Here is a 24,478-nt window from a genome sequence, read left to right as displayed (position 1 = left end):
TTTTTTTTTTTTTTTTTGTAAAGATGGGGTTTTGCCATGTTGCTCAGGCTGGCCACAAACTCCTGAGCTCAAGCGATCCGTCCCCGTCGGCCCCCCAAAGTGCTGGGATTACAGGTGTGAGCCACTGCACCCACGCTTGGAGAACATCTTTAAATGAAAATGCTCCCAGCAAAGTTGCTAGGGTGTGAGCTGTCTCCTAAGACACTGGATTCAAAGCCTCACTCTACCACTGACTGTGTGTCCTTGGGAGAGACGTGCCCTCTCTGTGCCTCAGTTTACTCATCTATAAAGTGGAGATGATGATCTGTCTTCCTGGCATTCTTGTGAGGACAGAATACCTGGTACCTGTCCTATGTGTGACAGTCTGCTCTCACTTGGATTGTTAAAGCCATCCTCTGTTAGAGCGGCCTGGGCCAATGCCACAGAGTACTGTTTGTAGCAAGTGTAACATATCAAAATGACATGAAGGCTGGGCACGGTGGCTCACGCCTGTAATTCCAGCACTTTGGGAGGCTGAGGCAGGTGGATCACCTGAGGTCAGGAGTTGGAGGCCAGCCTGGCCAACATGGTGAAACCTTGTGTCTACTAAAATATAAAAATTAGCCAGGCATGGTGGCAGGTGCCTGTAATCCCAGCTACTTGGGAGGCTGAGGCAGGAGAATCGCTTGAACCTGGGAGGCGGAGGTTGCAGTGAGCCAAGATCGTGCCACTGCACTCCAGCCTGCGTAACAGAGCAAGACACGGCAGTGAACAGCAACATTGCTGTAGAGTCTTGTCCCAGCTGACACAGTGGGGTGGCTGCTGCCCACGCTCGTGCAGGTGACCTAGCACACACTTTGCCAGGCACGTGGGCCTGGCATGGCGACATACCCCAGAATTTGAGTGATCCTTGTCAATTAGGTTTGCCATGGGTTCTTCTGCTGTTACTGCCTCTGCTGATGAACAGAGTTGCACCATCATCGCTAGCAAAAGGCAGCTGAGAGGTGGTTTTGGGGCCTACAAAAGTGTCATGGGAACCAGCTGCCACTGGATGTTAAAACCGTTTGTGTCACAGCCACTGTCTGTCAGTCTAGATTCTCTCAGTTATGACTGACATAAACCCAACTCAAGCAGGACTGAGGAAACAAAAAGGGGACTTTATTGGACTTGTATAAAGAAGTCCAAGGACCCAGAAGCTTTGTCTCTGGATGCCCCTGTCCCTCCGTCTCCTTGGGCTCGGCTTTCCTCCAAGTTAGCTTCACTCGCAGGCTGGCTGTCCAGGCAGCGTTCCTGGCATTGCCAGACACATGTGAATACCGTATCGGTGCAAGCTATCCCTGTGGAAAGAGAGCTGCTCCCACCTGGGAGTGCTAGTAAGTCCCCAGGTTGACTTTTTGGTCTGACACTGTCTGGGACATCTGGTTAACCAGATTCAGGGGAATGGAACACTATGGTTAGCCAGACGGAGTCACGTGCACATTCCCGGAGCCAGGACCGGGGCCAACTCGGCTTAAACCATGAGGGCTGGGATTGGGATACAGCAAGTTCAAGACACATTAAGTCTATAGGACGTAAGAGAGCAGAAAGTGGGGAGGAGAATCAAACCAGGAGGGCAATCAGCCAGGAGGACAAAGGTGGAGAAAAGAGCTGCTGGGATTTTATATAGGGAAATCTCATTGAGGAGGGGAAATCTGAGCAAAGGAGGTAAGGAAACCAGTCACGGGCATCCCTGAGGAAGAGCACTCCAGGCAGAGCGAACAGTATGTGCAAAGGCCCTGAGACAGACGCTGTCCCAGCAGGCTCAGAGCAGCAAAGAGACCAGAGCAGTGTGCACAAGGGCGGCAGGAAGAGTGAGCAGTGATGCGGAGGTGGAGGTTGGATGGACCGTGCAGGGCACGAGCCTTTGAATGGAAGGAGGATTTTGGCTTTCTGAGTGATGATGGATGCCAATAGAGGACATTGAGCAGAGGAGGAGCATCATCTGAGTTGTGTCTTCATAGGACCCCTCTTGGAGAGGGTCATGAGACTGAAGAGGTGTCATGAGAGCAGAGTGTCCAGCAGTAAGGAGTCTACTGCAACAGTCCACGCATGAGATGGGCCCAGTGAGGACTCTGTTGCAGTGGTCCAGGCGTGAGATGATGGTGGCTCAGGCCAGAATGAGGAAAGCCGTGGGTGCTGCTCGTATTTCAAAGGTAGAGCTGATGCAAGTGCTGATGGAACCGATGTGGACGGGAAAGGAGAGTTGAGAAGGACTCCAAGGTTGTGGCCTGAAAAACTGTGCAAATGGATTTTCTGTGTGCAGAGCTGGGGAAAGCTATGGTTACAAGCTCAGTTCTGGACCTGGGAAGCTGCAGGTACCTGTGAAAAGCCAGCAGGAACTGTCCAGTAGGCAGCCACATCAGTCAGATGCTGAGGAGAGAGGCCTAGGCCTGGGTGGGCTTAGAGGAGGGGAGGGTGGGGATTATATGCAAACCGTGTGCTTGTTTGTGCTTTCCTGAACCTGAGACCCTCCCCAGACTCTCAGAGGGGTCTCTGATCCTGAAAGTTGCAGGGATCCAGCCTGGAGAGCTGTCTGGTGGGAGAGGCAGGTTTTTGAAAGAAAGGCGTGGCAGAGGTCTGGTGGGCCTCCGTTTTCCACTTTCCATCTCTGAACACAAGGAAACCACACCCTGTGCCACAGACTGATAGCCAGGAGATCGACTCCAAGTTGCAGGCTCAAATACTCTCTCTAGGGGCCAACTGGCTGGAAGCCAGGACAACATGCCCAGATTCTAGCCGCCAGATCGGTGGTAACTTCCAGCTCAGCCTCCCTGAGATCCCACCTCCTGGCATTCCTGCCGCTGATCACTAGAGAAGTAAAAATGTGGATGCGGGTTATCTCAGGAAGAAGAGAGACTCATTTGGACCCACACTGGTGTTCAACTTGCCAAGCACGTTCCTGTAAGTTGATTTTTTTTTTTTTCAATTCAGTAACATTTGGGAAGATCGCTTGAATTCTGGAAGTTAAGTGTATCAGGATTAGGTTTGGCTGCTTGTAAAAGAAAACATAAAATCACAGTGGCTTAAACAAGATGGAATTATCAAAACGTCTGGAGGTAGGCAGTCTAGGGCTGGTTTGGTGGCTATAAGGTTATCAGGGACCCAAGCTCCATCTCTGTCTTTCTGTCCATGCTTACTGTGTAGTTTCCATCTGTGAAGTCACCTCGTGGTTTAGAACAGCTGCTGCAGCTCCAGCTATCAGATATATTCTAGGCCACAAGAAGAAGGAAGCAGAAGGGCAGGAAAAAGAAAAAAAATCTCCGAAGTCACATGCAACACTAATAGAACTTAGCCACGTGATCTCAGCAAGACTTATAAAGCACATGCAAATGCGAATTCTTCGTAGAGGGTTTAAGTGTGTTTTTGCTAAGGTGTGAGCAAGTGTGAGGCTGGTCGCACTAGGGGTAATGCAGTGCTCCATGCTAATTAGTAGCAGTGGGACAAGAGGTTACTGGAACCCAGAGACACAGAGGGCCACCCCACGAGAGCTGTCACCCTCTGTTGGTGCCACACAGAGGAAGATGGAGGAATCTGTCCTCCAACCTGACTTTCTTCTTTCTGTCATCTCCTGCCGGGGCCCTTGTCAGTCAAATCCAGCCCAAAGCCCAGAGAGTGAAGGGGCTTGTTGAACCAGCAGCTCCAGGCCAGTGCTCTGGGGTGGAGACCTGGACAGAGAGTTGGGCTGGAAGGCCAAAGGCAGGCTTGTGGCACATCTTTGGCCACAAGGGAATCTGGGAAATATTTCCTAACTGGATGCATTGAAACTAAAGTCAGGGCCTGATCAGAGGAAGAAAGGGAAAGAGATATTGGTGGGCAGCCCAGAGTCTCAGCCTCACCAGAAATCAGGAACAAGGGTCCCAGTGAGGGCAGCTCCCCCCCGCCCTGCCTACAGCAAACAGTGTGGCCGTGTGGCTGGATAGCGGGGAGACCTGTGTCATGTGGAATCCCAAGGCGGGAGCACTGCAGTCAGAAGCGCAGCACCTGCAAGAGCCCTGTGGCAGGAACAGGTTTGCCAGGACCTTGGAGGAGACCAGCAGGACCTGCGAATGAAGGGGAGGAGGATGGGGAAGGGGGCAGAGAGCAGACAGGGCCCAGCAGGCCGAGCAGCAGGGTCTGGATTTGATTGCAGGGCGATGGAAGGTCCCCAAAATGTTCTGAGCAGGTCAGCTACGCGTGACTCGTGTTCTCAGAAGCACACGCTGGCTGTGGGTGAAGCGGTGGCCAGGGAGGGGAGTGGAAGCAGGGAGATCAGGTGGTGGTCACCGGGTCCAGGTGGGAGATGCTGATGGCGTGTAGCAGGGTGGGGCGCTGCAGAGGGAAAGAGGTGGGTGGATTCCAGTGCTGCTTGGAAGGTCGGCAGGGCTTGCTTGATGGATTGTGAGTGGGCGGGTGAGGAAAGAGGAATCGGGGATGACTCCTGGGTTTTTGGCTGAGCCGTTGGGCAGATGGCAGTGCCATTTACAGAGATGGGAAGGCGGGGGCAAGAGGAACAGATTGGGAGACGTGGGGAAAGGTGGACATTAAGCTGCTTTGCAAACATCACGCACCAGGCCTGTGGCTGGGTGGCAGCTCTGTGTAGCCCCTTCTGAAAAGTGGGGAAAACGCCTTGGAAGCCCTGCCTCATTGAATAAATGTCCCCTGCCACGGGAGGTGGACTGTAGCATTTCAGTTAGAGGAATACTTCTGGGAGGAGCTTCTCAAAGGGGAAATGACCGATAATTGCAGAGCCCTGTTAATTACACCCAAGTCCTGCCATTTCCCACAGGCACTCTGCCATCTCCCCGCTGTAGCTGACAGTGACCATGGCAGAATTTTCTCCCAGGAACTTCTGCAACCAGAGGCAGCAGAAAGCAAAGGAGAAAAAATGAACTGCATGGTCTCTCTGACAACCCGATGCTTATTAATAGAATCTCAGTCCTGCCTCCTCAACATCTGCTTAATTGATTTTGGGTTTAGGAACCAATTTGGAGCCTTGGCTTTTCGTAGCTGAAACTAGCAATAACACTTGACTTTATTTTGTAATGTCCAAGAGTCGGGAACCGTTCACCTTTGCACCATCAAAAGGAAAACAACCTCCTCGCAGCAACAGGTCCCAGGAATCCAGTGTAATGATTCTGGATTGAGTTACAGACACGGCAAGAGTTGCCACCGGCAGCAGCGAGCACATGACTAGGTGAAAAATAAGAGCTTCCCTTTGCCCACATGCTGCTGCTGATTTCTGCCGATTTCTCCTGTTTGTGCCCCAGGCCTTTCCCCCTCTGCTACTCTGGGGCAGTTGGTCAGGTCTGATGGGGCCCAGCCCGCTGCACCCCTTCAGCAGGTGTTGCCTCAGGCATGGCAGGGAGCTCACAAGCTGAATGTCAGCAAGGCTGTGGGCCAGGAGAGGGCTGCCGAATGAGTTCCAGCCTGGTAGGTGGACACCAGTGGCCAGAGGACAGTGCAGGACACAGATTCTTCCCCACCTGTGGCTCGAGCTCATAGCCCTTCCTCCGCTACCTGTCCAGGTCAAGGCTCTGTTCCAACCTGTACCTGACCCCTCTCTTCCCCACTGAATGCCTGTTCTCTCAGGTCTCTGCACCCCAGTAGAGCATTCCCTTTGCAGATTTATTTAGCTGGTCCCTTCACTTGGAATAGAATCAACTAAGGATTGCAAACTCCATGCCCACAGGGCTAGGCAGCTGCTGCCAAGGAGGGAGTATGCATGGCAGGGCCGTGGAGGACCAGAGTGGAGTCTTCTAAAGTGGGCCTTCACTACTCAGGTCCAGCCCACTGTGAACCCATCAAGGCCAGATCTTTGCATTTTTCAAGCAAAGCCAGAAAGCTGAATTGATATGAAATCTCTCAATTTAAGAAAAAGGTTATTCAATTTTTAAAGTCCTTTCCTTTTGGGCAGACCTAAATCAAACACACCTGCAGACAAGATTTAGTCTAGAGGGACTCTGTTTTTGAACTCTGTGTAGGAAGATACTTGTTTAAAAGCTGACATGCAGCCAGGCGCAGTGGCCCCAGCACTTTAGGAGGCCAAGGCAGATGGATCACTTGAGGCCAGGAGTTCAAGGACAGCCTGGCCAACACGGTGAAACCCTGTCTCTACTAAAATATAAAAGACTATCCAGGCATGGTGGTGGGTGCCTGTAACCCCAGCTGCTCGGGAGGCTGAGGCAGGAGAATCGTTTGAATCTGGGAGGCAGAGGTTGCAGTGAACTAAGATCCCACCACTGTACTCCAGCCTGTATAATAAGAGTGAAACTCTGTCTCAAATTAAATAAATAAAAGCTGACATGCATTAAGTGCTTTCTGTATGCCAAGCATTGAACTAAAAACCATTTATATATGTAAAACTTTTTTTTCTCTCAAAACTCAGAACAACCTTAAGAAGGAGGCACTGTTATTCTTCTTGCTTTGCAGATGGGAAAACGGAGGTGCAGGGTGGTTAAATCATTTGCACAAGGTACCTGGTTAATGGGAGGTGGCAAAAATCAAGATTTGAAATCAGGCCTTCTGACTCAAAACACTTTCATCCTATTGGGTATAGTGACATAGAGATAGGTTCTAGAATCTATCCTAGAATTTCATAGTCAAACCTTCTACCTAAAGTTATCTATGGGCTATGTTTTTACAGAGGGGGAAACTGAGGCTTAAAGAAAGTCGGTGATTTAAGGCAGCTCACACCTCATTCTTGGTCTTTCAGTTTAGTGCTCTTTGGTTACCCAAAGTCTACAGAAGAGAAGGGGCCTGGTGATTCAGTCTAGGACCTAAGTGTGTGTGCATGTGTTTGTGTGTGTTATATACACATACATATTCATTTGTAGCAGCTGAATCCTTTTAACATAAAAAACTAAACAGGTAAGAGAGGAATGAAGAGAGGGGTGTGGCCTGGAGAGGGGCGTGGCCTGGAGATGGGCGTGGCCTGGAGATGGGCGTGGCTGGAGAGGGGTGTGGCCTGGAGAGGGGTGTGTTGTGCCCCCTTCGTCCTCATCCTGCCTCATGCCAGGTGGACCTTAAGATCCCTGTCCTCAAGGAAAGAGCAGAAGACTGGCCCCAGGTAGAGCATAGTAAGGACACTCTGCTGTGGTCACATGTCACATGTTTCTGGGTCATCTGTAGAAAACCCATGTAGACCCTCTTCCCCCAAATTCCAGGCCCCACTTCACGTAGGGACAGCACACAGACAGGCCTACAGACCCGTGTATGAATGCCAAGTGCCAAATCCTGCCCTCTCCCATTGTTCTAGAAACCTGTGGCCCTCTTGCTCCATTTCTTTTATTTAGTTTTTATTTCTTCAAGAGTTCAAGTCCATCCTGGCCAACATGGTGAAACCCTGTCTCTACTAAAAATACAAAAAAAAAAGTTAGCTGGGCATGGTTGTGCCTGCCTGTAATCCCAGCTGCTTGCGAGGCTGAGGCAAGAGACACTTGAATCCAGGAGGCGGAGGTTGCAGTGAACTGAGATCGAACCACTGCACTCTAGCCTGGATGACAGAGGGAGACTCCATCCCAAAACAATCACTTCACAAAGTTACACAAGCAAAACTTTAAAATATCCAAGTAATACTAAGAAGAGATAGCCTTGACTCCCCACGCACCATGTACACCACTCACCCCCAAAGGCACCATCTGCAGTCTACATGTCCCCTAAGAATGTTTCCTCTTCATTTACTCACACAGAAGCACCAGGAGGAGCAGCAAAGGGCAAGAAGGAAGGGGATGGTATGATTCTAATCAGCACAGTCCAGAGAAAGCCTTGCTGAGAAGGTGATATTTGCAGAGACCTGAATGCAATGAGGGACCGAGTCTGGGCTGAGGAGTAGCAGGTGCAAAGGTCCTGAGGCAGAAGCACACTTGGCGTGTTCAAGGAACAACAAGGAGGTCAACATGGCTGGAGCAGAGGAAGCTTGAGAGTGTGTGGTAGGAGTTGTAGTTGGACCTCGTAGGACAGAGGGAGGACTTTGGCTTTAACTCTGAGTGGGGCGGGCAGCCACTGGAAGAGTTTGAGCAAAGAAATATGATGATTTCACAGACCGTTTTAAGGAGTCCTGACCAGAAAGGCATGGTCGCTTATGCCTGTTATCCCAACACTTTGGAAAGCCAAGGCAGGAGGATCATTTGAGTCCAGGAGTTTGAGACCAGCCCAGGCAACATGGTGAAACCCCGTCTCTCCAAAAAAATACAAAAATGAGCTGAGTGTGGTCGTGTGCACCCGTAGTTCCAGCTACTCGGGAGACGGAAGTGGGAGGATCCCCTGAACCTGGGGAGGTCGAGGCTGCAGTGAGCCGTGATCCCACTACTACACCCCAGCCTAGGCAGCAGAGTGAGACCCTGTCTCAAAAGAAAGTCCTCTGGCCACCAAATGGAGAATAGAAGAACAGCTTAGGAGTCTACTGCAATAGTCCAGGCAGAGGAAACAGTGGTTAGATATGAATTTAAGTCAAGGTCCTGAGTTGACTGATTGCACCATTGTTTTTCCCCTGATTCTTCCTTCCGAGGCTTTCCCTAGGAGACCCTGCCATCACAGACTCTGATTTGTCTGTCAGTCATTTTAAGAAACTATATATAGGAAGGCATCATCTCATTAGTTATTGATCAAAATCACCCAAGTTGGGGGCCGCAGGAGTTTGTCTGGGAGGGGTGTGGGGTGCCCCCCCTCCCAAGTAAAACAAGCTACAAAACAATATTAGACATAAACCCAGAGAAAAAGAAAAAAAAAAAAAAAAAAAAGTCATATTTGAAATCCCAAAACTCCCTGGCACCTTGATAAGTCCCCCTAGATAGTGGTTGCCCTGACTTAGACCTTCTTCTAAAAAAGAGCAAATTCATTCAGCATTTCCTATGGCATTGGCAGTGTGGTCATCTGTGGCAGGTCAGCAACACACTGATTTTATCACTTGTGGACTTACTGGATGGTGCATCAAAAAATATGCAACTCGAACCTTCAGTCTCTAACTCCACGTAGTTAACTTGGATTGAGATTAAAAGGTTTTTTTCTTAAATCACGTTAAAGAAAAATATCAAATGATAGCACAAATGGTGCCCAGAGAAGCCCCCAAAAAGCCATCCTGAATGGGTGGGCAGTTCTTGAGTGTCATGGGAGAAACTGCATTCTGGCAGTCGGGTGGTTTGGGCCCCCAAATTTAAGTTCCAACAGATGGGAATGGGGGTGGGGGCCTCTCCAGCCCATCAGAGTCACAGAGGTGTCAGAGTGACCTCACCCTCGGCCCAGGGTGGTGGGAAGATTTGGTCATGGAAAGAAACCGGGTCTGTGTTTGTCTGCATGTCCCTAGATTTATGTTGGACGAAAGAAGTTGAGGTTGGCTGGCCTGGCTTCATTGAAAAACTTGAAAAGTGGTCTTTTCATGGCTGTGTGGCCAGGTCGTTGAGGCCCTTCCCTCCCATGGGAGCTGTCCTGCTGCGTTAGGGCCGGGGCCGGGCAAGGGGATGAGATCATATGTTTTTGTGTTAGAGACGTGGGTTTACACAGCCTCGTCGCTATGGCAGTTTTAATAAAGCAGGTTACTGTCCCCGAGGGGAGGCTTAGCACATAGCACTGTCTTTGCACAGATGCTGCTGTCATTCCAGGGCACTGCTGTCCTTTACTCATAGATTGACACAGCACTCCTCCGCCAGCTGATTTGGGGAGGGTGAGTGCTGGACAAGAGCACCCCCACAGCTCGCTTCCTCTGGAGTGAGGAGGAGGAGAGCTAAGCACTTTGAGACCCTGGATCTGTGCCCACTAAAAACAAGGAATGGCTCTGCAGACTGTTCACTGTTTGCCAAGGCAGCACTGGGGGCTGCGGACTGCAGGCGATTTCAACAGGTGGCAGCCTGCCCCGTGCTCCCTTCCAGGAGAAGGCTCTGACCAGTCGGGTGGGTGGCCAGCTTTTGTCCTTGCTGCAAGCTCTGGAGACGGAGAGAGGCTGAGCTCTCACTACCAGCTGCTTCGTCCTTTCTCCTTAGCGTTTGGTCCAGGGGGCAAAGGATTGATTCCACTTGGGGTGCCCTGGACTCATGCACTTAAGCAATGCACCTGCTTCATGTCAGGCACTGTTCTAGACTTTGGGGCTAGAGCTATGGAGCCATCAAATGTCCCAGGGGACAGCAAACAGGATCAATAGATAAATAAGTAAAAGTATATCACGTGTTAGGTGACAAGTGCAGGGTTGAAAATGTCAGGCAAGGAAGGGAAGAGAAAATATTGGGGGCCAGGGAAGGCTCCACAGAGAAGGGAACTTTTGAGTAAAGACAAGAAGCAGGTGAGGACAGCTCTGTGGGGCTCCAGGGGAGAAGCATTCCAGGAAGAAGGAATAGCAGGGCGAAGGCTCTGGGATGGAAGCACCCCTGGTCAGTCGGCGGACAGCGGGGAGGCCCCTGTGGCTGCAGAGAGTGGGCGGAGAGGGAGACAGGATTAGGGAGGGAGAGGCATTGGGTCCTACCGCACTCTGGACAGCCGGAAGGACTTGGGCTTCTCTGAGTGAGCGGGAGCCCCCAGAGAGTCAGGAGAGGAGACTCCGGCTGCACCATGGGGAAGAAATGGCTGGAGTTTAATCAGGAAGCAATTGACCTGATTTCAGGGAGAAAGTGTGATTGCCTGGCCCATGGGGGAGATGGCAAGGGTCGATTGTGGGTGTTTATGTTGAGAGAGAGCAGCAGGCTTTGCAGGTGGATTGGATGCAGGAACTGAAAGATGGGAGGAACGGTGGCCAAGATGATTGCCCAATTACCCACAGGAAAGGGGAGCGGCTTCAGGAGGAGCTGGAGGGATGGTGACATCAGGGCTTGGCTGTGGCGTGGCACTTGAGGTCTATTCTACAGCCAAATGACATCAACAGATGTCAGCGTTGTACCAAGCCACACATCAAGGGATGTCAGGTCCGGATTGTACCAAGACAGTGATTGCCAAATTCTAGTCATTCCCTCACAATTTTCATCATATATCTGTGTGCCACTTGTGCTATTACTTACTTTTTAAAAATCAGCCGTAATTTTGTTTTTGTTTGTTTGTTATTTTAAAGGGGATTTCCACTACCCTAAAGGAAAAGCTGAGGTTACTTGCCCTATGTAGAAGAAAATCGGGCCACACAATTAATCTAAGGCAGTGTCAGCCTCTGCCTAGAGCACCAAGCGGCCTTTCACACCACTAGCATCCCTGGTGTTTAGTGATGTGACCCTGTGCCACCCCCACCTGGTGTGCCTGATGAAGTCACCACTGGGTGACCCTCTTCTGGGTCCCAAGAGACCATTCTGAGCTTAACTGAAGCCAGGAGTAATCCAAGTGCATGGGGACCTCACTGTACTTCCTCAGGACACTGTTACCCCGCCTGTGTGACTAGGACATTTCATGAACGTGAAACTCAGCACCCGCCTCTACTGGGTTTGAGTCTTCACTGCCTTCCCAGCCGCACAGCCTTAGCCAGTCATTCAACTCCCCAGGCTCGGTTCCCTCTTCTGTAAAATGGGCCATTGAGAGAATTGAGCCATGAATGTCTTCAGCCCAGCCATAAGCATTCAGCCAGTGATAGTCACCACTATTAATTACAATGATGACTGTTGGCATAGAAAACTGCCCTCTTCCCCAGGAAGCAGTTGGAATGTTCTCAATTCCTTAGAAAAATCAGGTTAGGCCAGCCTTGGTGGCTCATGCCTGTAATTCCAGCACTTTGGGAGGCCATGGTGGGCAGATCATGAAGTCAGATCAAGACCATCCAGGCCAATATGGTGAAACCCTATCTCTGCTAGAAATACAAAACATCAGCTGGGCGTGGTGGCATGTGCCTGTAATCATAGCTGCTTGGGAGGCTGAGCAGGAGAATCGCTTGAACCTGGGAGTCGGAGGTTGCAGTGAGCCGAGATTGCGCCACTGTACTCCAGCCTGATGACAGAGCGAGACTCCATCTCAATAAATAAATAATCAATCAGAAGGGTGCAACACCCAAACTTTCAGGGGTCAGGCAGGTAATGAGAGTGGGTGCAGGTGGTGTAAGACTGTAGGGAGTGCCGGGAAGTGCGGCAAACTGGAGAGCATGTATTCTGTGTGATGCTATTTAACGTCAATTTTTCAAAATCCACTCTACAAGACACCAGCAACACACAGAGAGATCTGTGGACACCAACTGGTTTGGACTCCTGAGGTGTGAAAACCCAAGAGTGTAAGATGATATTTTAGTTGTTAATTTAGCTGGTATCTGTTGAGCATATTATGTGTCAGGCACTATGCTAGGCAGTGAACAAAGTAGGCTGAGTCCTCCCCTTGCAGAGTGCTCTGGTGAAGGCAGCAACATACAAATAAGTGAAATCAAAATGACTCATGTTCAAGGACAGTAACTGCTGTGGAGAGACACGGAGCAGAAAAGCAGAGTGGAGAGTGCTAAGGGTCGGGGGAGGTAGTTTCACTACACGCCAGGGAAGACCTCTCCAAGAAGGTGGCATCTGATCAGTACCTTGAAGGAGGCAGAGGGAGCCCTGTGATCAGAGGGGTGAGAGCATCCCAGGCTGGGGATACGGCTAACACAGAGGCCACGGTGGCCATTGTGCAGTCCTGGACTTCAAGGGCACAACCTTGGTGCCTTGATTGGTGGTGAAAATTCCAAGTTGAAGGAGCTGATTGGTGAGCAGAGGGCCTTCCCCAGATTGCAGGAGGCTGCGGTGGGTCCGATGCTTGTTTTCCGATCTCTAGGGGGTTGCTAGGTGAGTGGGATCACAGCGATCACATGCCTGGTAGACCCTGTTTTGGTTTCCCACTGCTGTCCTAACAGATCACAAACTGGGTGGCTTAAAACACCAGAAATTGACTCTCAACAGTTCTGGAGGCCAGAAGTCCAAAATCAAGGTGTTAGCATGGCTGTGCTTCCTCAGAGGGCTCCAGGGGAGAACCTTGCCTCTTGCAGCCCTGGGGGACCCCAGGAGCTCCTTACTCCTTGGCTTGTATGTGCCTCCCTCCAGTCTCTGCTTTCCTTTGAATGTGGCCTTCCCCTCTGTGCCTGTGCGTCTTATCCACTTTGTCTCCTGTGTGGACACTTGTCACTTGATGTAGGGCCCACCGGGGAATCTGGAACAAATCTCATCTCAAGACCCTCAACTTAGTTACATCTGCAAAGACCCCCTGGATGTCTGTTTTTATGCTGCTGATAAAGACATACCTGAGACTATGTAATTTATAAAGAAAAAGAGGTTTAATGGACTCACAGTTCTACGTGGCTGGAGAGAATGAGAACCAAGCAAAAGGGGAAACCCTTTATAAAATCATAGATCTTATGAGACTTATTCACTACCAAGAGAACAGTATCGGGAGACCCACCCCTGTGATTCAATTGTCTCCCATCAGATCCCTCCCACAACACATAGGAGTTGTGGGAGCCACAATTCAAGATGAGATTTGGGTGGGGACACAGCCAAACCGTATCACCCTCTTTCTAAATATGGTCATGTTCACAGATTCCAGAAATTAGGACATGATCATATCTTGAGGGGATGGGGGCACCATTCAACCCACTGCACACCTTAAGAACTGCAAGGAAAAGGGGAAAAACCAGGGATGGCCATAGAAGGAAGAGAAAGGATTTCCATGGAATATTTCCATCAAATCACTAAGTAGGTACCAACCACAGCATACAACTGAGCATGTACCTTCACACCTATGTTGAGTACCCACTGTGTGTCACACACAGCAGCAATGCTGAGGATTCAGCGCTGAACAGAGCACACGGCCTTTGCCCTCTTGGGACCGTGGCCTGCACACAGTAGGGCCCCCATGTAGGTTCATTTGCTTCCTTCCTTCTTTCCTTTCTTCCTAAGTGCCTTGCTCTACTTACAGCTTAGTTGAGAAATAAGAGCAGGCATGGCCAGGTAAGGTGGTTCATGCCTATAATCCCAGCACTTTGGGGGGCAGAGGCAGGTGATCACTTGAGGTCACGAGTTTAAGACCAGCCTGGCCAACATGGTGAAACCCCGTCTCTACTAAAAATATAGAAATTATCTGGGTGTGGGGGCTACTCGGAAGGCTGAGACAAGAGAATAGCTTAAACCCGGGAGGCAGAGATTGCAGTGAGCCAAGATCACGCCACTGCACTCCAGCCTAGGCAACAGAGCAAGACTCTGTCTCAAAAAAAAAAAAGAAAGAAAGAAACAAGAACAGGCATGGCTGAAACCCTGAAGCCTAGGGTATGATCAGTACTCAGAGCTCTGAGGCCCCAGCAGCCAGAGTGGTCCCAGAGGCTACCTATGAGAGGTGTACTAGGCTGATAGGTTGGATTTGGGGTGAAGGGTAGTGGGTTCCAAGCTAGAAAAAAAAGTGGACAAGAGGCGAGCAGGGTTTGTAGCTAATGGCAGGACACCTGAGCCAGGGAGTACTCAGGGAGAAGGTTTGCCACCAGGTTGGCATGACCAGATTTCAATAAAAGCAAACAATTCTTGGGAAGATCCCAAAGAGAACAAAGTGTAATCTTCCCTCAGTTTACATGGTGGTTGGTTTCCAAAAGAAAAAAAAAATGTATATTAATACCCTGCGAAAACAAGGTTCTGTTTAAAATTTGTAAAACAGTTTGATTCCAGCCTCAGGTCATTTATAAACAGGTTTTTACCTGTCCTGCAGGCAGAGATGCAATTACAGTACAGGACAGTGACCCTATAGTCACTTATAGTCAGTTATAGTCGCCTTCAGCCCTAAACTCCAGACCTAGACCGCAGGAGTGTCCAGGCAGACTCGGGACCCAGGGTTCTCCCTGACTGCACAGGACTGCCCCACCGTGTAGCAGTGGACCCTGCCCCATCTGCCCCGTAGGTCTGCAGAATGTGCCCTCTCCAGGCCTAGGGATGCCACGTGCCGAGAGCCACCCGGTGCCAGTGCCCCCCCATCTCCCGCCCAGCGCCTCACTTCCGCCCTCGCCTTGCAGGTTCCATGCAGGTGATGAACAAGACCCGGCGCATCATGGAGCAGGGCGGGGCACACTTCATCAACGCCTTCGTGACCACACCCATGTGCTGCCCCTCGCGCTCCTCCATCCTCACGGGCAAGTACGTCCACAACCACAACACCTACACCAACAACGAGAACTGCTCCTCACCCTCCTGGCAGGCACAGCACGAGAGCCGCACCTTCGCTGTGTACCTCAACAACACCGGCTACCGGACAGGTGAGCAGGGTAGGGGGCGGGCACAGCAAGGGAGTGACAGCAGGGTCCTCGCCAGCGACCTCCTCTGGGTGTCCCTGGGTGGGGTTGGGCACCACTGCCGTACCCGAGATGATTCTGGAGAGCCCTTATAGCAACTCTCTCATAATTTCAAAGTTGTGCATTTATTTGTGTGTGTTAGAGAAATACATTTTTATTTGCTTACAGTAGTGATGTAAAGTGACCTTGTCAAAGGAATTTGAGTCCCCCAAAAAGTAAGTCTTTTCAAAATATGAATTACAGTGCAGAGAGGCCCCAAGCTGCCCATGCATGAGTTTGCATCCTCTGTTAATTGTTATTAAGCCCATCAGGGACTGTTTTGTTGACTATAAACCATCAACTTGGAAGAAGGTTCCAGAACATGGGGGTGGGGGATGGGAATTTGTGGAGAGGAACAGATACGGGTCTGTGTGGTTGCTGTCTACATGGAGGTAACCAGGGTGGTGCAGAAGCTGACGTGGTGGTTGACTGCCCACACTCATCCAGTAATTGTCATCCTGGGGGCAGGGCCCCCCAGTTCCTGTCGGCTTATCCTGCAGGAGGGCTCTGAAGGCTCACCTGCCAGGCTGGTTGTCTGAGGTACAGATGCAATTACAGTGTAGCCACTGACCTCCAGCACTATTGCAAAACCCTCCAGACTCAATTCATTTGACTTGCTTTCATTAAAAATAAATAAATACTCCCCACCTTGGGTAAGAAGCGGCAGCAGTTGTGAAATCAAATATTGTGGCTCAGATGTTGCAACCCCAGGAAGTTGTATCCAAGTGACAAGGGGTTTGTTTGGGTGGGAGTGCCTCAAGGGAAGGATGGATGCCTCCTTCAGCCCTGTTCACAGCCCTGAACCTACAGCCCTCAAGGCTGGACAGCTTCCCGTCAGATACACAGTGTGGGCTGGCAGGGACACAAGCCAGCAAGGTGTGTCTTCTTATGGCCTCATCCCACGGCCACAATCGCCTAGAAAGTACGTTTTGCTGAGAGCTAGGGATGCCTTATTCATATACCTTGTTCATGTATATCATGCGTGCCATCGTGCAGAACCAACCACCTGTTGGTTCCCCTGGGCCTCTGCAGAAAGCCACATGTGTCAGAGGTTATCGTGGCCACCACCGTAGGTGGTTGAGGGGCTGGATGTTGCTAGCAGAAGCAGGACAGGCAGGCCTGCAGTAGAGCAGTGAGCCCTTATTGAAGACACACCTGCAGCTTGGGTCCAGGAAGTACAGCCATGCATGCTCAAGAGTGGCCAACCTTGAAATATTTTAAAGTCTGAATATTTCACTGAAAATCTCACTATTTTTAAATATGCCAGCACAGCTTATTTTGTCTTTAATATATACTGGGAGCCAGAGAAAATATGCCTGAGGGGTGAGTGTGTGGCTCACAGACCCTTTTCACAACCTCTGGCTGAAAGGTCAGTACAGAAACCTTTCATTTCGGTTGCTGGAAGATTAGTAAAGACCCTAAACCTGTTCTTAGCACTCCACCTCATTTCACAGCCACTGTAGCCCAAAATAGAGATCTGCCCAGAATCAGAGTGAGGTGTTTGTGGCATAATAAAAATGGAATGCAAGATCATGGGAATTCAGAGGGGAGCGTGGAAATCATATTCATCAAATTGAAAGGAAACTCACATATTCTGTGACATATTGAGGGCTCAGAGTGGGAGCTAAAGGCAAGTGTTTCAAAATCTTACAGGCGACATGAGAAAACGAACCATCTCAACAGTAAATCTTCTCTGAAGTGAATTCCCCAAACTTGTCCTTGAATGTACACAAATCACCAAAAAGCTGTCTCCCTAAAGAAGTGCTTTTATTCAACTATGCTTCACTATTATACCCTCATGAAGACTGGGAGCATAATGTCAAGTGTAAAGAGCCAGACACAGATGACATTTACATTTTTGTAAAACCACCACTGAGAATTTTATTCATTATATTTAGAATGCCACTCTGTACAAGGAATCCCATTCCAACCTTACTTTCAGAACTCAGGACCCTGAAAACATCTGTTTAGTCTGTTGAACTGGTGTACACCTGGTTATTAAATAACAAGAGCCGCATACCCTGTGTTCTTTCCCTCTTTGCCCTGGCAGCTAGGAAGCTCAGGTTTGAGTTTTATATTAAGTTGTTGTTTAAAGTGGAAACATTTTAAAATCCAACTGCATTATATGTTATACTGATTAGTGTTGACTAAGAAAAATGACAAAAAACTATAATGAATTCAGAAACCTTTTAGATTTTTTTCTTTTAGATTGATCTGTACACACATATTAGAATGTATAGTAAATTTTTAATCCCCCAAGGACCAAAAGTAAATCATTCCTGCTGAGTCTTCAACCATGTTAAACCTTGTGTTCATGTGGCCACCTAGCAAAGCTGGATTTAAGTCTGGCTGTGTGTGTGAGAGAGACCCAGGATGTCAGCTGAAATTCCAAGTTGCTCTGGTAGCCCTGCTCTACAAAGTGGTCAGAGACTCAGACTTTATTTCTCCTTACTTCCCATTGGTGAGAAACAAGTTACATGGCCATGCATTGCTGCAAAGGGACCTGGGAAATGTAGTCTTATTCTGGGTGTACATATGCCCAGCTGAAAATTATTTTACTGTAGGAGAAGAAGAAAATGGATACTGAGGGACAAGGAAAGTCTTGGCCACCCTAACAGTTATTAGCCATTTTTATTTGTGATACCCGTTTGAATAGAGGAGGTCAGCCCAAAATGAGGAAGACTGACCTGAGAAAAATGCTACTTAAGTGGACCACCATTTCATTATAAATAATGCTTTTAATGTATTTAGTAAGGTATTTGATCTTGAAATGAAACTATAGTATTTCAAGAATAACTCTGTTATGCTATATCCGTTTTTTTTCTTTTTTTGAGACAGAGTCTCTCTGTCACCCAGGCTGGAGTGCAGTGGCACAATCTCAGCTTACTACAACCTCCGCCTCCTGGGTTCAAGCAATTCTTCTGTCTCAGCCTCCTGAATAGCTGGGATTACAGACGCCTTCCACTACGCCCAGCTAATTTTTGTAATTTTTGTAGAGATGGGGTTTTGCCATGTTGGCCAAGCTGGTCTTGAACTCTTGACCTCAGATGATCTACCTGCCTTGGCCTCCCAAAGTGCTGGGATTACAAGCATGAGCCACTGCACCTGGCCCTCTGTTAGGTTGCATCTAACGGTATTTAACAAAGATTGGGCTTTAGTCGTAACTAATGAGTTGATTTTCTTTTTTTTTTTTTTTTGAGATGGAGTTTTTTGCTCTTGTTGCCCAGGCTGGAGTGCAATGGAGCCATCTTGGCCCACTGCAACCTCCACCAGGTTCAAGCAATTCTCCTGTCTCAGCCTCCCAAGTAGCTGGGATTACAGGCATGTACCACCATGCCTGGCTAATTTTGTATTTTTAATAGAGGCAGGGTTTCTCTGTGTTGGTCAGGCTGGCCTTGAACTCCCCACCTCAGATGATCCGCCCACCTTGGTTTCCCAAAGTGCTGGGATTACAGGCATGAGCCACCATGCCTGGCCATGAGTTGATTCTTCAAGCAAGTGAACTGATCAAGTGTAGGGAGGAGTATGATATGTTTCACAAATTTAAATGGATAGCAAGATGATATCCTTGACTTCACCAGGGAAATTTTTGCAAAAGTATTAGAGGATTTGATCAGTTTTTCCAAGGGCCTCTCTTAATTCTTTGACATCTGAATCTTCCCCTGTGAAGTGCATGTCATACGTCATTATCCTTCTCAATAGTCTCTTCTCATTCATGTAGTATCTTTATGAGCCAGATAATTATTTGTCAGTGGATTTGTGTATGTTTTTTGAGCTATCTTCCAGCATCACTTTAATTAATTTCACAAACCCCGCATATTTTAAAAGATTTGCAACTTCATTTTGCAGTGATCTGGCTTTGCGTTGCCCCATGTTTGCAGTGGAAATTGACAAAGAACAAAGTGAGAGATGCTAAGTTGAAGCAGGATAAATATCAATTTGTTTATGAATATTTCTCTGTATGGCGTCTTACAACTTGGGGGACTTGGATCTCAGATATAAGTACCCTTGGAAGAGTAAATTGCATTCTCAGTTTTTTGGTTTTTTTTGAGACAGGGTCTCACTCTGTCGCCCAGGCTGGAGTGTAGTGGCACAATATAGGCTCACTCCAACCTCCACCTTTTAGGTTCGAGAGATTCTCCTGCTTCAGCCTCCTCAGTAGCTGGTATTACAGGTGCATGCCATCATCCCTGCTAATTTTTTTGTATTTTTAGTAGAGACGGGGTTTCACCATGTTGGCCAGGCTGGTCTTGAACTCCTGACCCCAAGCGATCCACCCGCCTTGGCCTCTCAAAGTGCTGGGATCACAGGTGTAAGCCACCATGCTCAGCTGCTCACCTGTATCCTTTGTTTAGGGAGCAAAAAATTCAATGTGTTTTTGAAACCAGCTGCAGTCAGGGTTCTTGTCCATTGGATCTAAAGGCAATCTATTGCCATGAGCATCACACATCTTCAAGAGCAAACAGGGCAGCCAGGAAGTGCATTCAAGTGCACTTGCAGAACTCACACATTACCTTCTCAGAATCGAGGGGAACAGAACCAGAGTAGAATTGCTGAGTGGAAGGAGATGCCCATTTTCAGCTTTGCCAGAAATTGGCAAACTGCTCTTCAAAGTGGAGGGACCGACACATTTGCCATCCCACTGCTAGTGCATGTGACCTCCTGTTTTCCCACATCCTCACCATTTGGTGGGATGGGACCTTTTCATATTTGCCATGGTCACAGCTGAGATGTGATAATGCACTCTTGGCTTTGTTTGCATTTTGCTGATTCCCTGAGAGGTTAAGCACATGCTGCCACATTTGGATCAGGGAGTGCAACTTACTGTGACATAATCGGTACATTGGCCTGAGGTGGGCCGTGTGATATGGTGCTGTCATGCCAATCGATCATCGTCATTGATCCCGTGGTATCACGATCTCGGAGTATCACAATTCTGTCACAAGGCTGGAGGTCTGCAGATGGTGGCTGGCACTCCAGCGGCTCTGCGCCTCCTTGTTCAGTCTGTTAGGAGCAACAGAACATCCTTTTTCCGGAATGCTCAAGGCATGAGATTCCTTCTGATTGGACCAGCCTGAGTCACATGCCAGCTCCTGAGCCAATCATCGTGAAAAGCACATGGACTGTGCCAATTCACCCAGCCAGGGTCACCTGCTCTGCAGCCCTGGCTGAGTCTATTTTTCCCCAGCACCTGGACTGCCAGGTAGAAATCTATGGCTGCTGGGAAGGGTCAGGAAAAGCATACTGGAGTGTCGATCACAATTTTACTACACAGTCTTTGGCAAAACACACACACACACACACACACACACACACACACACACACACAGTAACGTCAGCAAAAAAACAACTTTTCCAGCCCTTTCTGATGAACTAGATTGGAGTTCCATTTTTGTCACCATTAGGATAATAATGCCTTTCTTCTTCCACACCTGAATCTGGCAGTTCTGAGGTTGTTTCCCGGCCCTGGCTTCTGCCATCCGATCCAGACTTTCATAGAGACGGTGGTGGGCCCTCTGCCCTTCTGCATCATGTTCTAGAATGTGCCAGGGGAGCCAGGAGTCATCCTCCTTACAAGATCGGGCCTTGCCAGGGCTCTCATTGGAGCCTGTTTTGGGGTTTAGCCCTGAGCACCCTAATTATTTTCACTTTTCTCACACAAAGCTGGGGAGAGAGGTCTATTGAGAACTGGAACCTGGCCATCAACCTTGGGCAGCCACCCTCACTAGGGGGTGGGGGGGGCCTCTGTGTCCTGGTGACCCCTACCATAAGACAGGGTCTTGGGGGTCCTCTGTTCCCTGATGACCCCTATCATGAGACAGGATCCTGGGGGGGGCCTCTGCCCTGATGACCCCTATCATAAGACAGCGTCTTCTGAAACAGGGTCTTGCTCTGTCACTCAGACTGGAGTGGATCTCTTGAGGTCAGGACACATGGGGCATCCCACTGCCCTCTCACATGGGAGGGTGGTAAGGCGCCCACTGGGCATTTTGGCATCCCCAGTAAAAGATGTGCTTCTGTGTGTGAAGGCAGGGGTGTGTGCGTGTATAAGTGAGACTTGTTCTTTCCCTAAAGTGGTTTCATTAAGGACCGCAGGGGCAGGAGGGCTGCTGCGTGGGCCGTCTTCATCTGCGATACTATGACGTGGCTCCACACCCCTCTCCCTGCCTCTGTCTCTGGATCTGCCCTTAGCCTCTTGCCCTGAACCCCACCTGCCCTCGCCCCTCTGTGTCCTGACCATCGCCCCTGAGGTCTCCCCAGTACATCAAGCCTGAGTCCAGTATCACTTCCTGGTCACAAGCTTCTCCTTGGCACCTCCAGTTTTCCAGTTGCTCAGGCCAAAACCTTCATGCCATTCTTGACTTTTTTTCCCCCATTCCTCTCCTACTCCACATTCAGTCCACCAGCAAACCCTGTCAGCTCTGCCTTCAAAATATATCCGGAGTCACCTCTGCTGCCACCATCCCATCTGCACCACTGTCTTCCCCTGTTCTGGGCTTCTCCTGGGATCCCCCAGCTTCTGCCTTTATGACCCCTTGGTCTGTTTTCAGTGCAGCAGCCAGAGGGGTCTGGTCAGAACTACTTCAGATGCTCTTTCTCCTCTGGGTAGAGCCCTCCGTGGCTCCCACCTACTCAGGGTAGAGGCTCCGACAGCCACCTCAGGGTCCCAGTGATCTTTCCCTTCTCTCTGACCCCTCTCAGCCTCCTGGTCTCCCCTCAGCCACTGCGCTCCAGCCACATCTCCTCAGGCATCAGCCCCGCCTGACACGCACCATGCACGGTGCTTTGCATTTATTTCCTTTGCTCAAAAACTTCTACACGCCTGCACTTGCTTCAGGTCTGTGTTCCAGTGCTACCTCCTCAGAGAAGCCTTCCTTGACTACCCCATGCCTCCTCTTTGTCCCAGTTTGTTTCCCACCAGTGCCCCCGTCGCCACTGAATGCCACTGACTGTGTCTTCTGCCCATGTGTTTCCTTGATTATCTCATTTATAAAATGCTAGCTTCCAGGCCAGGGGTGGTGGCTTACGCCTGTAATCCCAGCACTTCGGGAGGCTGAGGCGGGCAGATCACTTGAGGTCAGGAGTTTGAGACCAGTCTGGTCAACATAGTGAAATCCTGTCTATACTAAAAATACAAAAATTAGCTGGACATGGTGGTGGGTGTGCCTGTAATCCCAGCTACTTGGGAGGCTGAGGCAGGGGAATTGCTGCAATCCGGGAGGCAGAGGTTGCAGTGAGCCGAGATCATAGTACTGCATTCCAGCCTAGGCAACAGAGTGAGACTCCATCTCAAAAATAAATAAATAAAATAAAATGCCAGCTCCCTGGAACAGGGGCCTCTGTTCTGTGCCCTTGTGGGTCCCCGGGCCTAGAGAGTGCCCACTCCATCATAGGTGCTCAGGAGAACTTCCTAGGACGAGTGGTGACTGAGTCCCCACATTCTGGCCCGGCCAGCAGCCCATCCCCCATCTCTTCCATACCCTTTCTCCTCTCCACGCCCACTTCCCCCATCTCAGCCTTTCCTCCTCTTTCTTCTCAGCCCCTCTGTGCACACAGGGAAGAGGAGGCTGAAATGATTCCCGGGATGCCGTCCCTGGGCCCCTGGCGCAGCTGTCCCTAGCCTTCACAATGGCAGCCTTCTCTTCACTTGGCTCTTCTCCTGCGTTTGCTCCCTGCTCCCTTCCTCTCCCCTCGAGTGCACACAAGTGTGCACGCACGCACCCACGTGCGCACACATAGCTCCCTTCTTCCCTCAGTCCAGCTGCCTCTCATCTGCCCGTCTCCCCTCCCCCTCTCCGGCCTGTGGAGAGCCTCTCCATTCACCCTGTGGAGTGCATCCGCTGCTCACAGCAGGGAGCCTTCCTGTCTCTGTCTCAGCACCGAGGACCAGCCTTCCCCACTGTGGGGATCTGAGCATCCACAGGGATTGCCCAGCCCCTCCTCGCGGGACCCAGGCTGACCCAGCATGTCCTCGAGAGGCATGGGTTTGCCATCTCCGTGTACATCTACCAGTGAGTTCCTACCTCTAATTTGTTAGTCACTTCCTTTCTCCAAGACCTCAGATTTCAAAACAAGTAAAGCACTTGTTTTGAATTAGACCAAAGAATTAGTCTCTGCCTTAGGCGCCTTTGTGACCTTGAGCTGAGATGTCATCCCCTCTGGGCCTCCCCATCTGTGCAGCAGTGTTGTGACATATAAGCACTAGTCACCTAGTGCCCGTGATAAGATGCCACCCTGAGTGACACGTGACCTGTGCTCACAAACCCAGGAGGAGAGGTTTCCTGCACCATAAGAGGGAGTGGTCACTGGGAAAGGAAGCTGGTGTGAGGCCGATGGGGCAAGGTTTCCATTTGTTTCCAGGCAGCAACCTCTGTCCCAGCCCTTAGCAGGTGTATCCGCTTTCCTAGCAGACCACAGACTGGGCAGCTTAGAACAAAAGGCATTTTCACAGTTCTGGGGGCCAGAAGCCCAAAATCAAGCGTCAGCAGGGCCACATGTTCCCCAAAGCCTTCAGGGGAGTCCTTTGCCCTTGAATTCCCGGGGGTTGCTGGGAATCTCTGCACCCCTTGGCTTGTGGCCACATCCCTCCAGCCTCTGCCTTTATCTTCATGTGGCCTCCTCCCCATGGGTCCCTCTCTTCCCATGGCCTGCTTCTCTCTGAATCAGTGTCCAAATTTCCCTCTTCTTTCAGGACACCAGTGGTTGGACTAGAGCTGGCTCTGATCCAGTGTAATTTCATCTTAACTTACAAAGACCATCTTGTAAACACAGTTACGCTCACAGGTACCTGGGCAAGGACCTGAGCATATATTTTGGGGAAAACAGTGCAGCCCATAACGGCTGGGTTCTTTAACACATTAACACCCCAACCCCCACCCGCACCCCCACCCCACCCCGGCCCAAAGGCTGCAGAGCCTTGATGTCAAACTAAGCAAACTTGCCACCCTTCCCGTCTTCACTGCCCCAGCTGTGGTCCTGAGTGGGGAGCAGCGTGGCCGCCCCGCAGATCAGCTCCGTACACATCCTTCCCTTCCCAACCATGTTTTCTCTCAGGGAATCTCCACCTGCTCTGGGCGTTGAAACAGCTGGAAAATCAAAAGAAAAGGGAGGGAAGGGTGACTGTGGTGGGCGACACATACACCCTGTCTCCCGGGCCTCAAGAGGCTTCCAAGGGGTCTCAGAGTGCACGGGACTTTTGCAGTCCTCTCCCAGGTGCTAGCTGCAACTCCCTGAACATTCTGGAATGAATTAGGCTGGAGC

The 24,478-nt window shown here is 50.0% G+C and overlaps 1 protein-coding gene across 1 annotated transcript in view; it reads left to right on the top strand.

Moving 5' to 3' along the window:
- SULF2 (sulfatase 2) overlaps positions 1 to 24,478 on the top strand; it is a 131,443-nt gene that overhangs the window by 32,808 nt on the left and 74,157 nt on the right. Inside the window, exon 3 of the mRNA XM_037742978.1 lies at positions 14,903 to 15,142. Within this exon, the coding sequence (XP_037598906.1) occupies positions 14,903 to 15,142 (240 nt within the window). The remainder of the gene's footprint in view (positions 1 to 14,902; positions 15,143 to 24,478) is intronic.

This window comes from Cebus imitator, unplaced genomic scaffold (assembly GCF_001604975.1).
Source record: "Cebus imitator isolate Cc_AM_T3 unplaced genomic scaffold, Cebus_imitator-1.0 Scaffold132, whole genome shotgun sequence".
Taxonomy (NCBI): Eukaryota; Metazoa; Chordata; class Mammalia; order Primates; family Cebidae; genus Cebus; species Cebus imitator.
The sequence above is the reverse complement of the archived record's forward strand: the minus strand, read 5'-3'. Positions and strand labels throughout refer to the sequence as shown.